The following is a 13,710-nucleotide window of genomic DNA, read 5'->3' on the forward strand; positions in this document are numbered from 1 at the left end:
GCCGACAAGGGCCTTTCTGTGCGGAGTTTGCATGTTCTCCCCGTGTCCGCGTGGGTTTCCTCCGGGTGCTCCGGTTTCCCCCACAGTCCAAAGACATGCAGGTTAGGTTAACTGGTGACTCTAAATTGACCGTAGGTGTGAATGTGAGTGTGAATGGTTGTCTGTGTCTATGTGTCAGCCCTGTGATGACCTGGCGACTTGTCCAGGGTGTACCCCGCCTTTCGCCCGTAGTCAGCTGGGATAGGCTCCAGCTTGCCTGTGACCCTGGAGAACAGGATAAAGCGGCTAGAGATAATGAGATGAGATGAGATGAGATGAGATGAGACTTTGCAGTCAGCACCTTTAAACAACAACAACAACAACAAAAGATGATGCTACAAATTGGGAGTAAAAGGATTTAAAAAAAATTAAATGCAGTAAGTAAAATTAAAATTTTATATATATATATATATATATATATATATATATATATATATATATATATAATAAACTGCTTGTACTCAGCCTTCATGCGCAACAATCATTTTCTTTGCATAAGTATCCCCTTTTGTATTTATGTCTAACATTGTCCCCCTGCCTGCACCTCAGAACAGCATACCAAGGGCTGTAAACGTCCAAACTTCAGCAGGAAGTCCTCCTGCGCGCGTACCAAAGCTTCCTCGTCTATGTATACAGCCGCCCTTCTGGCTGTAAGGTAGTACTGCACTTTCCTGAGGCTCCAACCAAGCACGTACATCAGCAGGCCACAGACAGTGGCTGTGGAGCGGCCCACACCTGCGTTACAGTGCACGTACACACTGTGACCGTTTTCTAACAGCCCATAGAGCAGGTACACAGCCTGGGGCAGCATCCGCACACGTCCTGTAGGGAGCGACATATACAGCAAGACACAATTTTTTAGATTGGACTCAGAAATGATCAGTTCTGAAATGATGCATGTTAGACTTAACACAAGCTGACAGTGACAGATAATCAGACTCGCCAACCTTCTTGTACAGGAGCTATGCATTTTAAAAGTGTTATCACTGTTCCATTGACATCATTCATATCAGTGTTTAAAAGTTAACACTCAACATTCGCCAAAATAGCAGTCTTCTCCAAATATAAAATGGCAGATGAGCCAATCATCACATGAATCTGAAATAACTGACATGAATAACTCTCCAGTATTAACTGACAGCACTGGAAGCCCCGCCCTCTTTCCACCATATCGCATTAGTCATTTTTTTGGCTGCTGTTCTTATCTCGACTCGATTTTTCCACTTCAGTGATGTAGCCTCGTTTTCTGTCAAGGTAAATGGAGAATATATTTTTGGTCATTACTCTGAAATAAATTCTATCCACCAAAAATGGCACATTTGACTTTAGTAGTCGTTATGAGCATGTCTTTGGTTACTGGATTACTAAATTATTAAAATTCTCCAGAATGTGTAATTTCAAATCATTAAAAAATTATCTACGTTGAATATTACAATTTTTAAAATGTGAATATGCAAATTGGAAATCCAAGTACGTCCATGTGTCCCCCAGCCATCTCAAACTCTCCTCTTTATCAAACTACACTTCTCATGCTTTTCCATTAGCAGTGGCATATTACACTATAATGAAAAAAAGAAAAAAGAAGAAGCAAAGCTACAGCCTTGTGTACTTCAAAAGAAAAGGAAATGTCTCTCCAGCAAGAGTAGAAAACTGTTGGTGAGAATAAGAATCCAAATAAGTTCTTATCAATCTTTGTCAATACTACTCTACAACTGTATTGTAGGTAGCATTAACACAAAGCTAGCCAGCTAGCTCTTACGCTAGTTACAAGTAAACACTCATGGAATTTCAGTAAAAATATCCCGTAACTCGACACAGTTTGAGGTGTGCAGTTTGTATGATTCTAACCTGCATGCAAGATGTTTTCCTTACTCCTTAGCACCTCATATGTACCTCCAGGAAGCAAACTTCAGACACTGAACAGTTGATCAATTTTACACTCGTACACTTTAGTAAGCACTTATGCTTTCCAGTATTCACTTCTGAGCAATATGATGCCCAAAGCAAGAGAAATCTAGCAAAACAATCTAATATAATAACTCCAAGCAATATCTAGCTCTCTGTGAATGTGTGTGGTATAAATAGAGAGCACTGTACTCTCTAATGCTTTTTTGGTGGACAGGGAAATAATCTAACTTTATGAAGTGATAACCTTGTATTAGTGTGGTAAGAGATATGTTTACCCCTGAGTTTATCTTTTATCAGTCCTGCTGTACTAACATCTCATCTCATCTCATCTCATTATCTCTAGCCGCTTTATCCTGTTCTACAGGGTCGCAGGCAAGCTGGAGCCTATCCCAGCTGACTACGGGCGAAAGGCGGGGTACACCCTGGACAAGTCGCCAGGTCATCACAGGGCTGACACATAGACACAGACAACCATTCACACTCACATTCACACCTACGGTCAATTTAGAGTCACCAGTTAACCTAACCTGCATGTCTTTGGACTGTGGGGGAAACCGGAGCACCCGGAGGAAACCCACGCGGACACGGGGAGAACATGCAAACTCCGCACAGAAAGGCCCTCACCGGCCACGGGGCTCGAACCTGGACCTTCTTGCTGCCACTACACCACTGTGCCACCCTACTAACAACTCCTATTGCACTCACATTTTATATAAATATGAAACCAGTGTTTTACTGGGAAATACACCACTCATATTTTTCATACAAATTACACCCGGGACATGGAGAACCAAAACCGGGACATAAATCTCTATTTTTTTCGCAGTCCGGTTTCCATCAAATCCTGCGCTCTGATTGGCTGGTGAGCGGGTCCGTATCCTACGTAACCAGACCCCGGTTGCGGACCTCTGGTGAGTCGCTCGTTCACAAGAACAACAAACATAGTAGCAATTTTTGTCAACATTTATTTTTGCATTTCTCAGTAGAATAGCATTAATTTTACATCATGGATAGTGATGAGGACAGTGTTCACAGCGAAAGCGAGTTTTACTACCCTGAAGAAGAAGAGATAAAAGAACATTTCAGGACAAGGCTAAAAACCTGTAACTGTTGCTAACACCGAGCAAAAACATGGCTGAATCCTGAATGACTCAATTTTGTATAAATAGGGGACTACATAGGCGGCAAAATGTAGTTTTTTTCCTGCCATGGAAGTGCACTTGCATACCGAGGAGGAAGCCATTTGCATTACAGCCGTGAATGAGGATTCAAAATGGCGGCTCGCCTCGGCTCGATTTTCCCTTTCGGGCGCTCTCGTTTTCTGTTAGAATTTGGTAAAGAAAAAAAAATATATATTATTTACCAGCTTAAGGTTGGTCCGTATGGTGAAATACTGTGACCTCGGCCTTAATTACTAATACTGATCTTGGCCTAGAGGGCCTCGCTCAGTACTTTCAAGACTTCGGTCACGGTATTTCACAATACGGACCTCCCAGCTGGTAAATAACATTTTTTATATATATATATATATATATATATATATATATATATATATATATATATATATATGACTCGTGAGGAACTTGATGAATTGTTTTGATAAATTTGGGTACTTTTTGTTTGTGAATGTGCCTACATAATAAAAAGAACATCACACATTGGCTTGAAGATGTGAAGTTTATCTTAAGTTGAAAAACTCACATTTTTCATATGAAATACATCACAGATCTGAGTGACATATTTAAATAATATTGGCTGGCATTGAGTTGTATATCAGATATATTCCATTCAGCTAGGATGATACTGAACGAGTCAAAGACGAGTTCAATATCATGCTAGCTGAATGGAATATATCTGATATACCATGAAAAAAAAGCCAGACAATATTTTTATTATTATACATACAGATGCCTTTTGGGTGTTCAACGCGTCTTTCTTTCAAAATTCTCTCAAAATCTTCTGTATTTAATGAAGCAAACCTGGCGGCCATGTTTGTTACAAATTGTCACAGTCGCTCGCTAGCATGGAAGTTTTACGTCTCCGATGTGTGATATCATGCTGTCATGACAACCATGCAATATCGTAAACCATATTCAACACTCATTCTCCACTGGGTAGAGTGATGTAATACATGTAGGATAAGCGATATGCTAACAATATTGCATGCTATCAAACCAAATGAATGAAACCCGCTAGAAGGGAATAGAATACATTTTTATTCCAGTGAAAATGTGTCCTGTATGCATAATATTTCCTGATATTTCACGCCGATGACGTCACTCCTAGTGTTTTTCTGCTGAATAGATGTGCACTGTCAAAAGGGTGAACCAGTTCAGAATTAAAATTCTTTTGATTAATTTGCATATTTTTGGTGGATGTGTCCATATAATATGAAGAACGTTACACGGTGGCGTGAAGATATGATGTTTATCTTCTCGTGTTGAACATATTTTCACTCATTCGCTTCGCTCACTCGTGATTATATCCATTCACCACTCATAGATAAACTTCATATCTTCGTGCAACCATGTAATATATATATATATATATATATATATATATATATATATATATATATATATATATGAAAGGGACATTCTGTTCGTATTAAAACACAAGTGTACACTTGTTACACTATTCTTTTTTTCTGGTTGTTGAAACTATTTGTTCACCAGGCAACTACAAATAAACAAGTAATAGCCCAGACATGGAATCTCTTTACCCTGGGCAACTGATTTGCCTACCGTTGTATTACATACACATGATAAAAGTATACAGTGGTATGCAAAAGTTTGGGCACCCCTGGTCAAAATTGCTGTTACTGTGAACAGTTAAGCAAGTTGAAGATGAAATGATCTCCAAAAGGCATAAAGTTAAAGATGACTCATTCCCTTTATATTTTAAGCAAAAACAATTTTTTATTTTCATCTTTTACATTTTCTAAATAACAAAAAAGGAAAAGGGCCCGAAGCAAAAGTTTGGGCACCCTGCATGGTTAGTACCTAGTAACACCCCCTTTGGCAAGTATCACAGCTTGTAAACACTTTTTGTAGCCAGCTAATAATCTTTCAGTTCTTACCTGGGGGATTTTCACGCATTCATCCTTGCAAAAGGCTTCCAGTTCTACAAGTTTCTTGGGCTGTCTTGCATGCACTGCTCTTTTGAGATCTATCCACAGATTTTCAATGATGTTTAGGTCAGGGGACTGTGAGGGCCAGGGCAAAACCTTCAGCTTGTGCCTCTTGAGGTATTCCATTGTAGATTCTGAGGTGTGTTTTGGATCATCGTCTTATTGTAGGACCCATCCTCTTTTTAACTTCAACTTTTTTACAGATGGTGTGATGTTTGCTTCCAGAATTTGCTGATATTTATTCGAATCCATGCTTCCCTCGACCAATGAAATGTGCCCTGTGCTACTGGCTGCAACACGACCCCAAAGCATGATCGATCCACACCCATGCTTCAGAGTCGGAGAGGTGTTCTTTTCCTGGAATTTGGCACCCTTTTTTTCTCCAAACATACCTTTGCACATTGTGGCCAAAAAGTTCTGTTTTGATTTCATCAGTCCACAGGACTTGTTTCCAAAATGCATCAGGTTTATTTAGATGCTCATTTGCAAACTTCAGACGCTGAATTTTGTGGCTAGGATGCAGGAAAGGTTTTCTTCTGATGACTCTCCCATGAAGGTCATATTTGTTCAGGTGTCGCTGCATAATAGAACAGTGCACCACCACTCCAGGGTCTGCTAAATCTTTCTGAAGGTCTTTTGCAGTCAAACAGGGGTTTTTATTTGCCTTTCTAGCAATCCAATGAGCAGTTCTTTCAGAAAATTTTCTTCATCTTCCAGACCTCACCTTGATCTCCACTGTTTCTGTTAACTGCCATTTCTTAATAACATTACAATCTGAGGAAACAGCTACCTGAAAACACTTTGCTACGTTCTTGTAGCCTTCTCCTGCTTTGTGAGCATCAATTATTTTATTATTCAGAATGCAAGGGAGTTGCTTAGAGGAGCCCATGGCTGTTGATTTTAGGGACAAGTTTGAGGAGTCAGAGAATTTATACAGCTTTGAAATCTGCATCATCTGACCTTTCCTAACGAAGAATTTGAACAAGCCACAGCTCCATAAGCTAATTAAGGTCTGGAACCTTGGTAAAAGTTACCTGAGAACTCACATGTATTGGGGTGCCCAAACTTTCGCATGGTGTTCCTTTTCTTTTTTCACTCTCCAATTGTACAAAACAAAAATAATACACAAATCTTGCAGAAAACACTGAAAAGAAATGTGTTGTCTTTACCTTTATGCCTTTTGGTGATCAGTTCATCTTCTGCTCACTTAACTATTCACAGTAACAGACATTTTCACTAAGGGTGCCCAAACTTTTTCATGCCACTGTAGATACTATGAGTGTATTTAATTCTTAAAATATACACACCCTCTGTGCTCATGTCCGGTGTCGGGATCCAGACGTAAGCCAGACCACAGTCTCTGTACAGGTACATCATGGTCTCTGGGGTCATGTGTTCATTGGGATCACGCCGGCAGCCATGCGAATTGCTTACAACATCCCACTCAGTCTGGAAGTTCATCACAGCCGTGATGCCCAGCTCGTGCTTCATCTTCACAGTGACATGCTCAACCCGCCGAGGACAACTGCCCAGCCAAATCCGCGGCAGGATCCTGTACAGGAAGGGTGGGGGTTACACACAACAAATTTCAGATTTTCTCGACTGTAAGTGAATTCAGTTCCTCAGATCAATCCAACAGTGTGTGTGGTCCGATGTTTCTTTAGTTCCCCACTCAGAACTTTAGTTCCAACTTTAGTGCTATTAGTTCCTGAAAAAACAGTCACCCACTGGAGACAAATTACAAACAATACAAGTGACTTCATCTTCCTCTGATTATACATTATCCCAAAAGTTTTCTGCATAATGTGTTGTTTTTCTTGATAATATTTTAACGTTTCTAATGTTGTTTTTTCTTCTAGATAGTTAACAGACCTGTTCTGAGTCAATGTAGGTGTGGTAGATAAGGGAGAACATTAAATGCTTTGGTTGAAGGGTTGAAAAAGCACAACATTGTGCTGATGATTAAAAACAGTAATTGTAACATTTAACAATTGCTGCAAGCAAAAGTAGGTAAAAAAGTCGGTTCACTGACTACGTTTACATGCACATCCAAATCGAGCTGCTGTCGGTAATCGAGCTGAAGGTCCCAGCAGGGTGCCAGAGAAATCCAATCCTACATGCACACAATGAAATCGGGCTATTGTGTGAGGTGCATTGTGCACCCGAGCCACAGGTGGCGCTACACGCCCCATCATGTTGGTACACTTCCGGTTGTCGTCATGAAGAAGAGCTATTCAAGAGTGTAAACAAAGTTATCAGTTCCGTGTTCTCCATTGCGCGTTTTTCTCCCGTCCATGAATTTTAATATATTCAACTCCTTAAGCTGAATGAGCATGAACTCTGTCTCCTCATTGCTCCAGAAGTGCACGTTTCTGCTCGCCTGTGGCAGTGGGGGCGTGGTCAAGCGCCGGTCTGTGACAGGAGGGCGGAGCCAGGGAAGGTGAGTGGCAGAATCACTTCACCTGACGGTAATTAACCTGTGTTTGTGTGTCTTCCCAGTAACCGCGCCCTATTTAAGGAGGCAGAGGGAGAGCAGAGGGGACAGCTCATCCCGGGACTAGAACACAGCGCGCGCGCGCGTGTGTGTTTTTCTCTCAAGAATAAAAGTAGGCTGTTAAACTGAAAAGTCTGACAATAAAAAGCCTATTAGTACCAGAAGCTTTGTCCTGCCGTCCTCTGTGCTCCACCCACACTTCAGAGAGCTCTACATCGCCATTTTCTCTTCTTCATTTGTTCCTCCTGACCTCTTCTGCTGCTCGCTACTACTGTTGTCATGCCGACCGAGGCTGTTGTGTTTCCCGCTTGTGGTCTCGTCACTCGTCACTTCCGGAAGTAGCTCGACAACTAGCTCGATAGGGTATACATGCACAAAGTAGCTCGGCAGAAATCGCAAAAACCAGGTATGTAGCTCGATTCCGAGAAATCAAGTTCGGTTCAATTTCAGCCGAATTAAGGTGTATACATGGCATTTTGAACTTCGATTTCAGTCGAGCAACGGCAGAAATTCAATTCTCTCTATGTGCATGTAAACGTAGTGTGAATGGGGAAGGATTTGAGAAGATGGAAAAGGAACCTTTATGTCAATCACTTCAAGCCAAGTTCATTTTGGTGAGCTTTAACGCTATGAGTTTGCAAATCTTGGATCGAAATCAAGGCTTTTGGAAAAAACAACCAGCCTGCTCACTGTTTTCAAAGTTCAAAAAATGCAGCTCAAAAGATGAAACTTTTTTCTGACTGTTTCTTAAGAGTGAGTTCCTTTAGGCTTACCATATGATGAAATATGTTTTTATTCTGAAGGGCAAAGTCTCTTCCAAGATGACCCCACCCCCATCCAGGACACAAGGTCTCACTGAATGCTTTGATGCTAAAAATGATGTAAAACATGATCAGTGATGGCCTTCCCAGTGACCAGATCTACATGGAATTGAAAACCAATGTACATTACATCTCATCTCATCTCATTATCTCTAGCCGCTTTATCCTTCTACAGGGTCGCAGGCAAGCTGGAGCCTATCCCAGCTGACTACGGGCGAAAGGCGGGGTACACCCTGGACAAGTCGCCAGGTCATCACAGGGCTGACACACAGACACAGACAACCATTCACACTCACATTCACACCTACGGTTAATTTAGAGTCACAAGTTAACCTAACCTGAATGTCTTTGGACTGTGGGGGAAACCGGAGCATCCGGAGGAAACCCACGCGGACACGGGGAGAACATGCAAACTCCGCACAGAAAGGCCCTCGCCGGCCACGGGGCTTGAACCCGGACCTTCTTGCTGTGAGGCGACAGCGCTAACCACTACACCACCGTGCCGCCCCGTACATTACATTACAGACATTTAGTAGATGCTTTTATCCAGAGTGACATCCAACATATTCAGAGCAGCATGGGGAGCAGTTAGGTGCCTTGCTTAAGACCACTTCAACCATTCCTGTTGGTTCAGGAAATCAAACTGGCAACCTTTTGGTCCCAAAACTGCTTCTCTAATCATTAGGCCATGGCTTCCCCCATGTCTCTCTGTCCTGGTTTAAGATTTTGGACAATGTAAGATTCTGGACTGAGCGTTCTCCTTAACCATCATCAAAACACTAAGTGAGGGACACCAACATCATCTGTGTAGTACAATTCCAGAGACCTGTATGAGTACTTTAGGAAACATCACTTGCCACTGAGAATATATTCTTGAGAATATCTTTTTTCTGTGCTTTCTAGAGCTTTTCCAAGCATTAATTTCAGGCTGTATATTTTTGAAGGTCTATACCGAACAGTGGCTGATTTTCCAGCCAGCTTGGACCACACTGAGATTTGCCGGGCATTACAAATTATTTCATCATTTATTTAGAGGGGTATCTAAACCAGGACATAGAGCATCAGGTACATTTAGTCTGAATCAGAATGGGTTCATTAACTATTTAATAATTTAATACATTTCAAACTCATGATTACATAATTTACATATAAAGTGCTTCTTTAATTTATAAAGTTCTTGCAGAACTTCCAGCAAACCAGCTGGTACTTTGGGAACCACTACATGGACACAGGGGGCGAGGTCGCCCTCCAACGACCCTTGTTGATACATTAAAAAAAAAAGACTTTGGATTGGACAACACCACCAAGCTGGCTATATGTATGAGGGACAGAGATGAATGGAAGAAGAGGCATGTGGCTCAGCTGAGGCTAAATTGATGATGGTGATTAATTTATGCACTTTTCAAGTAGAAACGACTCTTTTCCAGGTTTTCCAGTGCTTTGGGCCAGACACCTTGTTAAACTAATTTTTTTCCTTTAATTATTATATAAAATATAAAATATCTGCTACTTCGCATATTACAAAAATCAAATCCATTTTTCGGCAAAGAGGTTTTTTTTTGCTCGGCTATTCAGATATCCATCCATCCATCCATCCATCCATCCATCCATTATCTGTAGCCACTTATCCTTTTCTACAGGGTCGCAGGCGAGCTGGAGCTTATCCCAGCTGACTATGGGTGAGAGGCGGGGTACACCCTGGACAAGTCGCCAGGTCATCGCAGGGCTGACACATAGACACAGACAACCATTCACACCTACGGTCAATTTAGAGCCTCCAATTAGCCTAACCTGCATGTCTTTGGACTGTGGGGGAAACCAGAGCACCCGGAGGAAACCCACGCAGACACGGGGAGAACATACAAACTCTACACAGAAAGGCCCTCACCGGCTGCTGGGCTCGAACCCAGGACCTTCTTGCTGTGAGGCGACAGTACTAACCACTCCGTACCACCCTTATTCAGCTATCAACTGAGTTAAATATTGTTATATCTTGGACGTCTTAACATATACAAGCACTCTTAATGTGGACAAGAAGTAAAGATTTTTATTACATATTATGAAAGTTATAAGTGGAGAATATAATAAAATAAATAAAATATTGAAAATTAACACTTGAAAGCAAAATCATCAATGTCTACAATTGCTAAGATAAAAAATTAAAAGAGAGAGAGAGAGAGAATAAACCCACAAGTGTGTTGTTTAACATTTAAATAAAATTTGTCATGCTTTAAGCTACTTTCAACATTCCCCCCGAATACCAGCATATTTTTCACTTAATTCTTCGGGAATGTAGTGGCTATTAAAAAACACTTCCTCTAATGGTTTTTGATCAAAAGAGAGCTTCCAAGGTTGAACTCAATTCTTGATTTAAAAAATATATATATATATTCAGAGAAGCATTGAGCTACATCATACTTTTTTAATCTCCCAACCAATCAGGTCACAAATTAACAAAGTGCTGATGAAAATTAGTCTTGTTATTCAGCGAATATGAGGCAGATTTCAGTGCCAAATATTCCAACATTGTAATGTAAATAAAACAATTAAACAGCTCGTGTAATTTTGGGATAATCACCAGTGTGCAATGTGATGTCCCAGTTTAACAGGGAACACAATCAGCTCAAACTCTTATGATTTTCTGCCTCGAAAGCTGCACCGAAGGCAAACAACCTCCTCATCACCAAAGTTACACCAACTTTTATTTCCTCTGCATTACTGATAATAATATTAAACATGATAAATCTAAACTGCAAACTAGATTACAACTATTTAGGACTGGCAAGAGTGTTATTATGGTTACAGTCACTCCATACAGTATCTGTATGGAGATATGTGCCACCATATCGACACAGAACATGCACCAAACGTGTCTATCGTTTTGAAGGAGGACATACTGAGGAGAACTGTTTGAACTGTGATAAGAGTGATATTTCAACAGGACTGAGAAATGGACCCTTGAAGAGGAGAGGAGGAGTAGAAGGACGCTCTGGTTAGAATACAGAGATATTTTTAGAGCCTGTGTGGCAATCAGACCCCCGTCTTCTCCCCCTCCCATAGTCAGCTCGTTTATCTATTTGTCATCTTCTCTCAGAGAGAGAGAGAGAGAGAAAATGAGGGAGAAGTAGTTTTCACATTTAGAAGAAAAAAAATACAGTCTTGCTCCATCTTTCCTCCTCACACACCCTCCTCTCTGATGCAATCTCTTTAACCTTTTCCTCTGCTTTTCTAATGATGTGTTAGAATCTCTGCGCACAGACCCCTGTCTAGAATCAGGTGGTCTGCAGGGTGACGGAAGTACATCCAGTTTCACAAAAAAGTGCTGTTTAGGTGATACAACAAATTTTCAGTTTGTAGGTAGGGAATAAAAATCTCTCACTGCTCCAATAAATAAACAGTTCGAATTGGTATTATCCTCCTTATCATCATCATCATCATCATCATCATCATCACAAAAGCATTCCTGGCTACATTCATACTGAGAATAATGATCTAGAAAATGCGGGACCTTGAACTGCTTAAATGCTCTAACATTAATTAGGCACTGGTGAACTAATTAACCAGGCCACCGAGGACATTTACACATGCTCAGAGACTAACACTGTGACTCAAATTGTCTACGACACATTATTCTATCCACATTCACTGGATATGAGCAATCACGTGCTCTGATTGGCCACTCTACTACTTGGCTCTCAGCTCATACTGTATAGACTCTTCCCACTGACGTCACCGGAAACCGGAAGTAAACAAACCCTGCGCCATATTGGAAGACCAACAAACTCGTGATCAGGGGGAAATAACGGCAGCGCGTGGAATTTAAACCCACGAGGCACTTGTTTCATCAAAAACCTACAATGGTAAACTTTTGTGCTGTGTTAGGGTGTTCCAACAAAGCTGATGGGAAAGGTGAAAAGAAGTCTTTCTACAGAATACCAGCTGTGATTGAGACACAAGCAAACCAAGGAGCTTTCTGCCGGGAGACAGAGAATAAGTGCATTACTGAGTGTCTCTGAGCAAAGGAGAGCCTGAACGTTGCAACCTCCCTATTGGCTGTTTATTGGCTGTTTGTAAAAATGTATCAATTGTTGCCCTTCATCGCGGACTCGAGAGACGAGACCTGACGAGTGAGTTCGTTGGTAGCAAAACAAAATGTCTGGACACAAATCGGGTTTTCAGAAAAGGAAAGAAAATAAACGCAGGGTCGAAAATACAAAAAAGGAGGCAGAAAAAGCAAAACGAGTTAAGGTTGGACAAATGGTTACTTTTCTGAGGCAGCCCGCCGTGGCTGCAGGCTTTCAGTTGTGTCATTGAATGGTTACTTTTCTGAGGCAGCCCGCCGTGGCTGCCTGCAGGTTTATTTATTATAGCCCATTTAGTTAAAATAGTTGATCTAAAATGTTTATAGTTATAGTTATGTGATGGTTGTCCTCAGTGTTCGAACTATGCCGATATTTTCGGGGGGTCCCTTTTTTTCCCTGGGGGGTGCTTGCACTTGTCTCGGAGCGCGGCTCTCCAAACACATGAGAAGCCTATCTTACGCACATATCACACGGACTCCACACCTCCACATAACTCATCAGGGGAAATCGTGTCCGCATTGGCATGTTCAAAAAACAACCTCGCGTCAACAATGATACCACACGCAAGAAAAAAAAAAACAGTCAGGCTACTCAACAACCAACCTGGCAGCAGCAGTCGTTGTCATATCGGTTTATTTTATCTTTGATGTAAACACAACACTTCGGATATGCAAATGCTTCCCGTTACACACGATTGCTATGTCAATAAACATCATTTTGCCAATATTTTAGAGACCCCCCAACATTTCCCAAATCATGTTTTCAAGGGATCTCATGTCTGTTTCGGGGATCTCGGATCCCCCGTGTACCCCCATAGTTCGAACACTGGTTGTCCTGATTTAGACTGGTGTGTTTTTTTTTTGGGGGGGGGGGGGGGGGGGGGTTGCACGATGTTGCACCCGGGTCCAGATTAGGGCAGAACCGGCCCTGGCTACATTTCAGGTGTAGTTTGTTTTATGTATGTATGTACTTGCATAGATGTGTACTTGGTCTTCCAATATGGCGCCTAACAAAATCTCGCGGCGCGGTGACGTCATGCGGGATCCCTCTATACCGTGAGTAGAGAAAAACAAAATGGTGGAGCGCATCAAGTCAGATATATCACTTTATCAAATATTGAAAGGATACAGAAATAGCTAAAAGAATATAGTTTTTAAAAAATGTTTTATCCCCCCCAAATATCTCCTGTTCCATACTCCAGCCCAGTAATGCAGCTTTAAGTTGGTCTGCCAAGCA

General features: G+C 41.4%; 1 protein-coding gene across 1 annotated transcript in view; it reads right to left on the minus strand.

Annotated features, from left to right (window-relative positions):
* Positions 1–532: 532 nt before the first annotated feature.
* The window catches only part of epm2a (EPM2A glucan phosphatase, laforin), a 68,553-nt gene continuing 55,375 nt past the window's right edge, over positions 533–13,710 (minus strand). Inside the window, exons 3-4 of the mRNA XM_060936815.1 lie at positions 6,385–6,629; positions 533–861 (exon numbers count right to left, since the gene is read on the minus strand). Coding sequence (XP_060792798.1) covers positions 560–861; positions 6,385–6,629 — 547 coding nt within the window. The 3' untranslated portion in view covers positions 533–559. The remainder of the gene's footprint in view (positions 862–6,384; positions 6,630–13,710) is intronic.

Source organism: Neoarius graeffei, chromosome 13 (genome assembly GCF_027579695.1).
Source record: "Neoarius graeffei isolate fNeoGra1 chromosome 13, fNeoGra1.pri, whole genome shotgun sequence".
Taxonomy (NCBI): domain Eukaryota; kingdom Metazoa; phylum Chordata; class Actinopteri; order Siluriformes; family Ariidae; genus Neoarius; species Neoarius graeffei.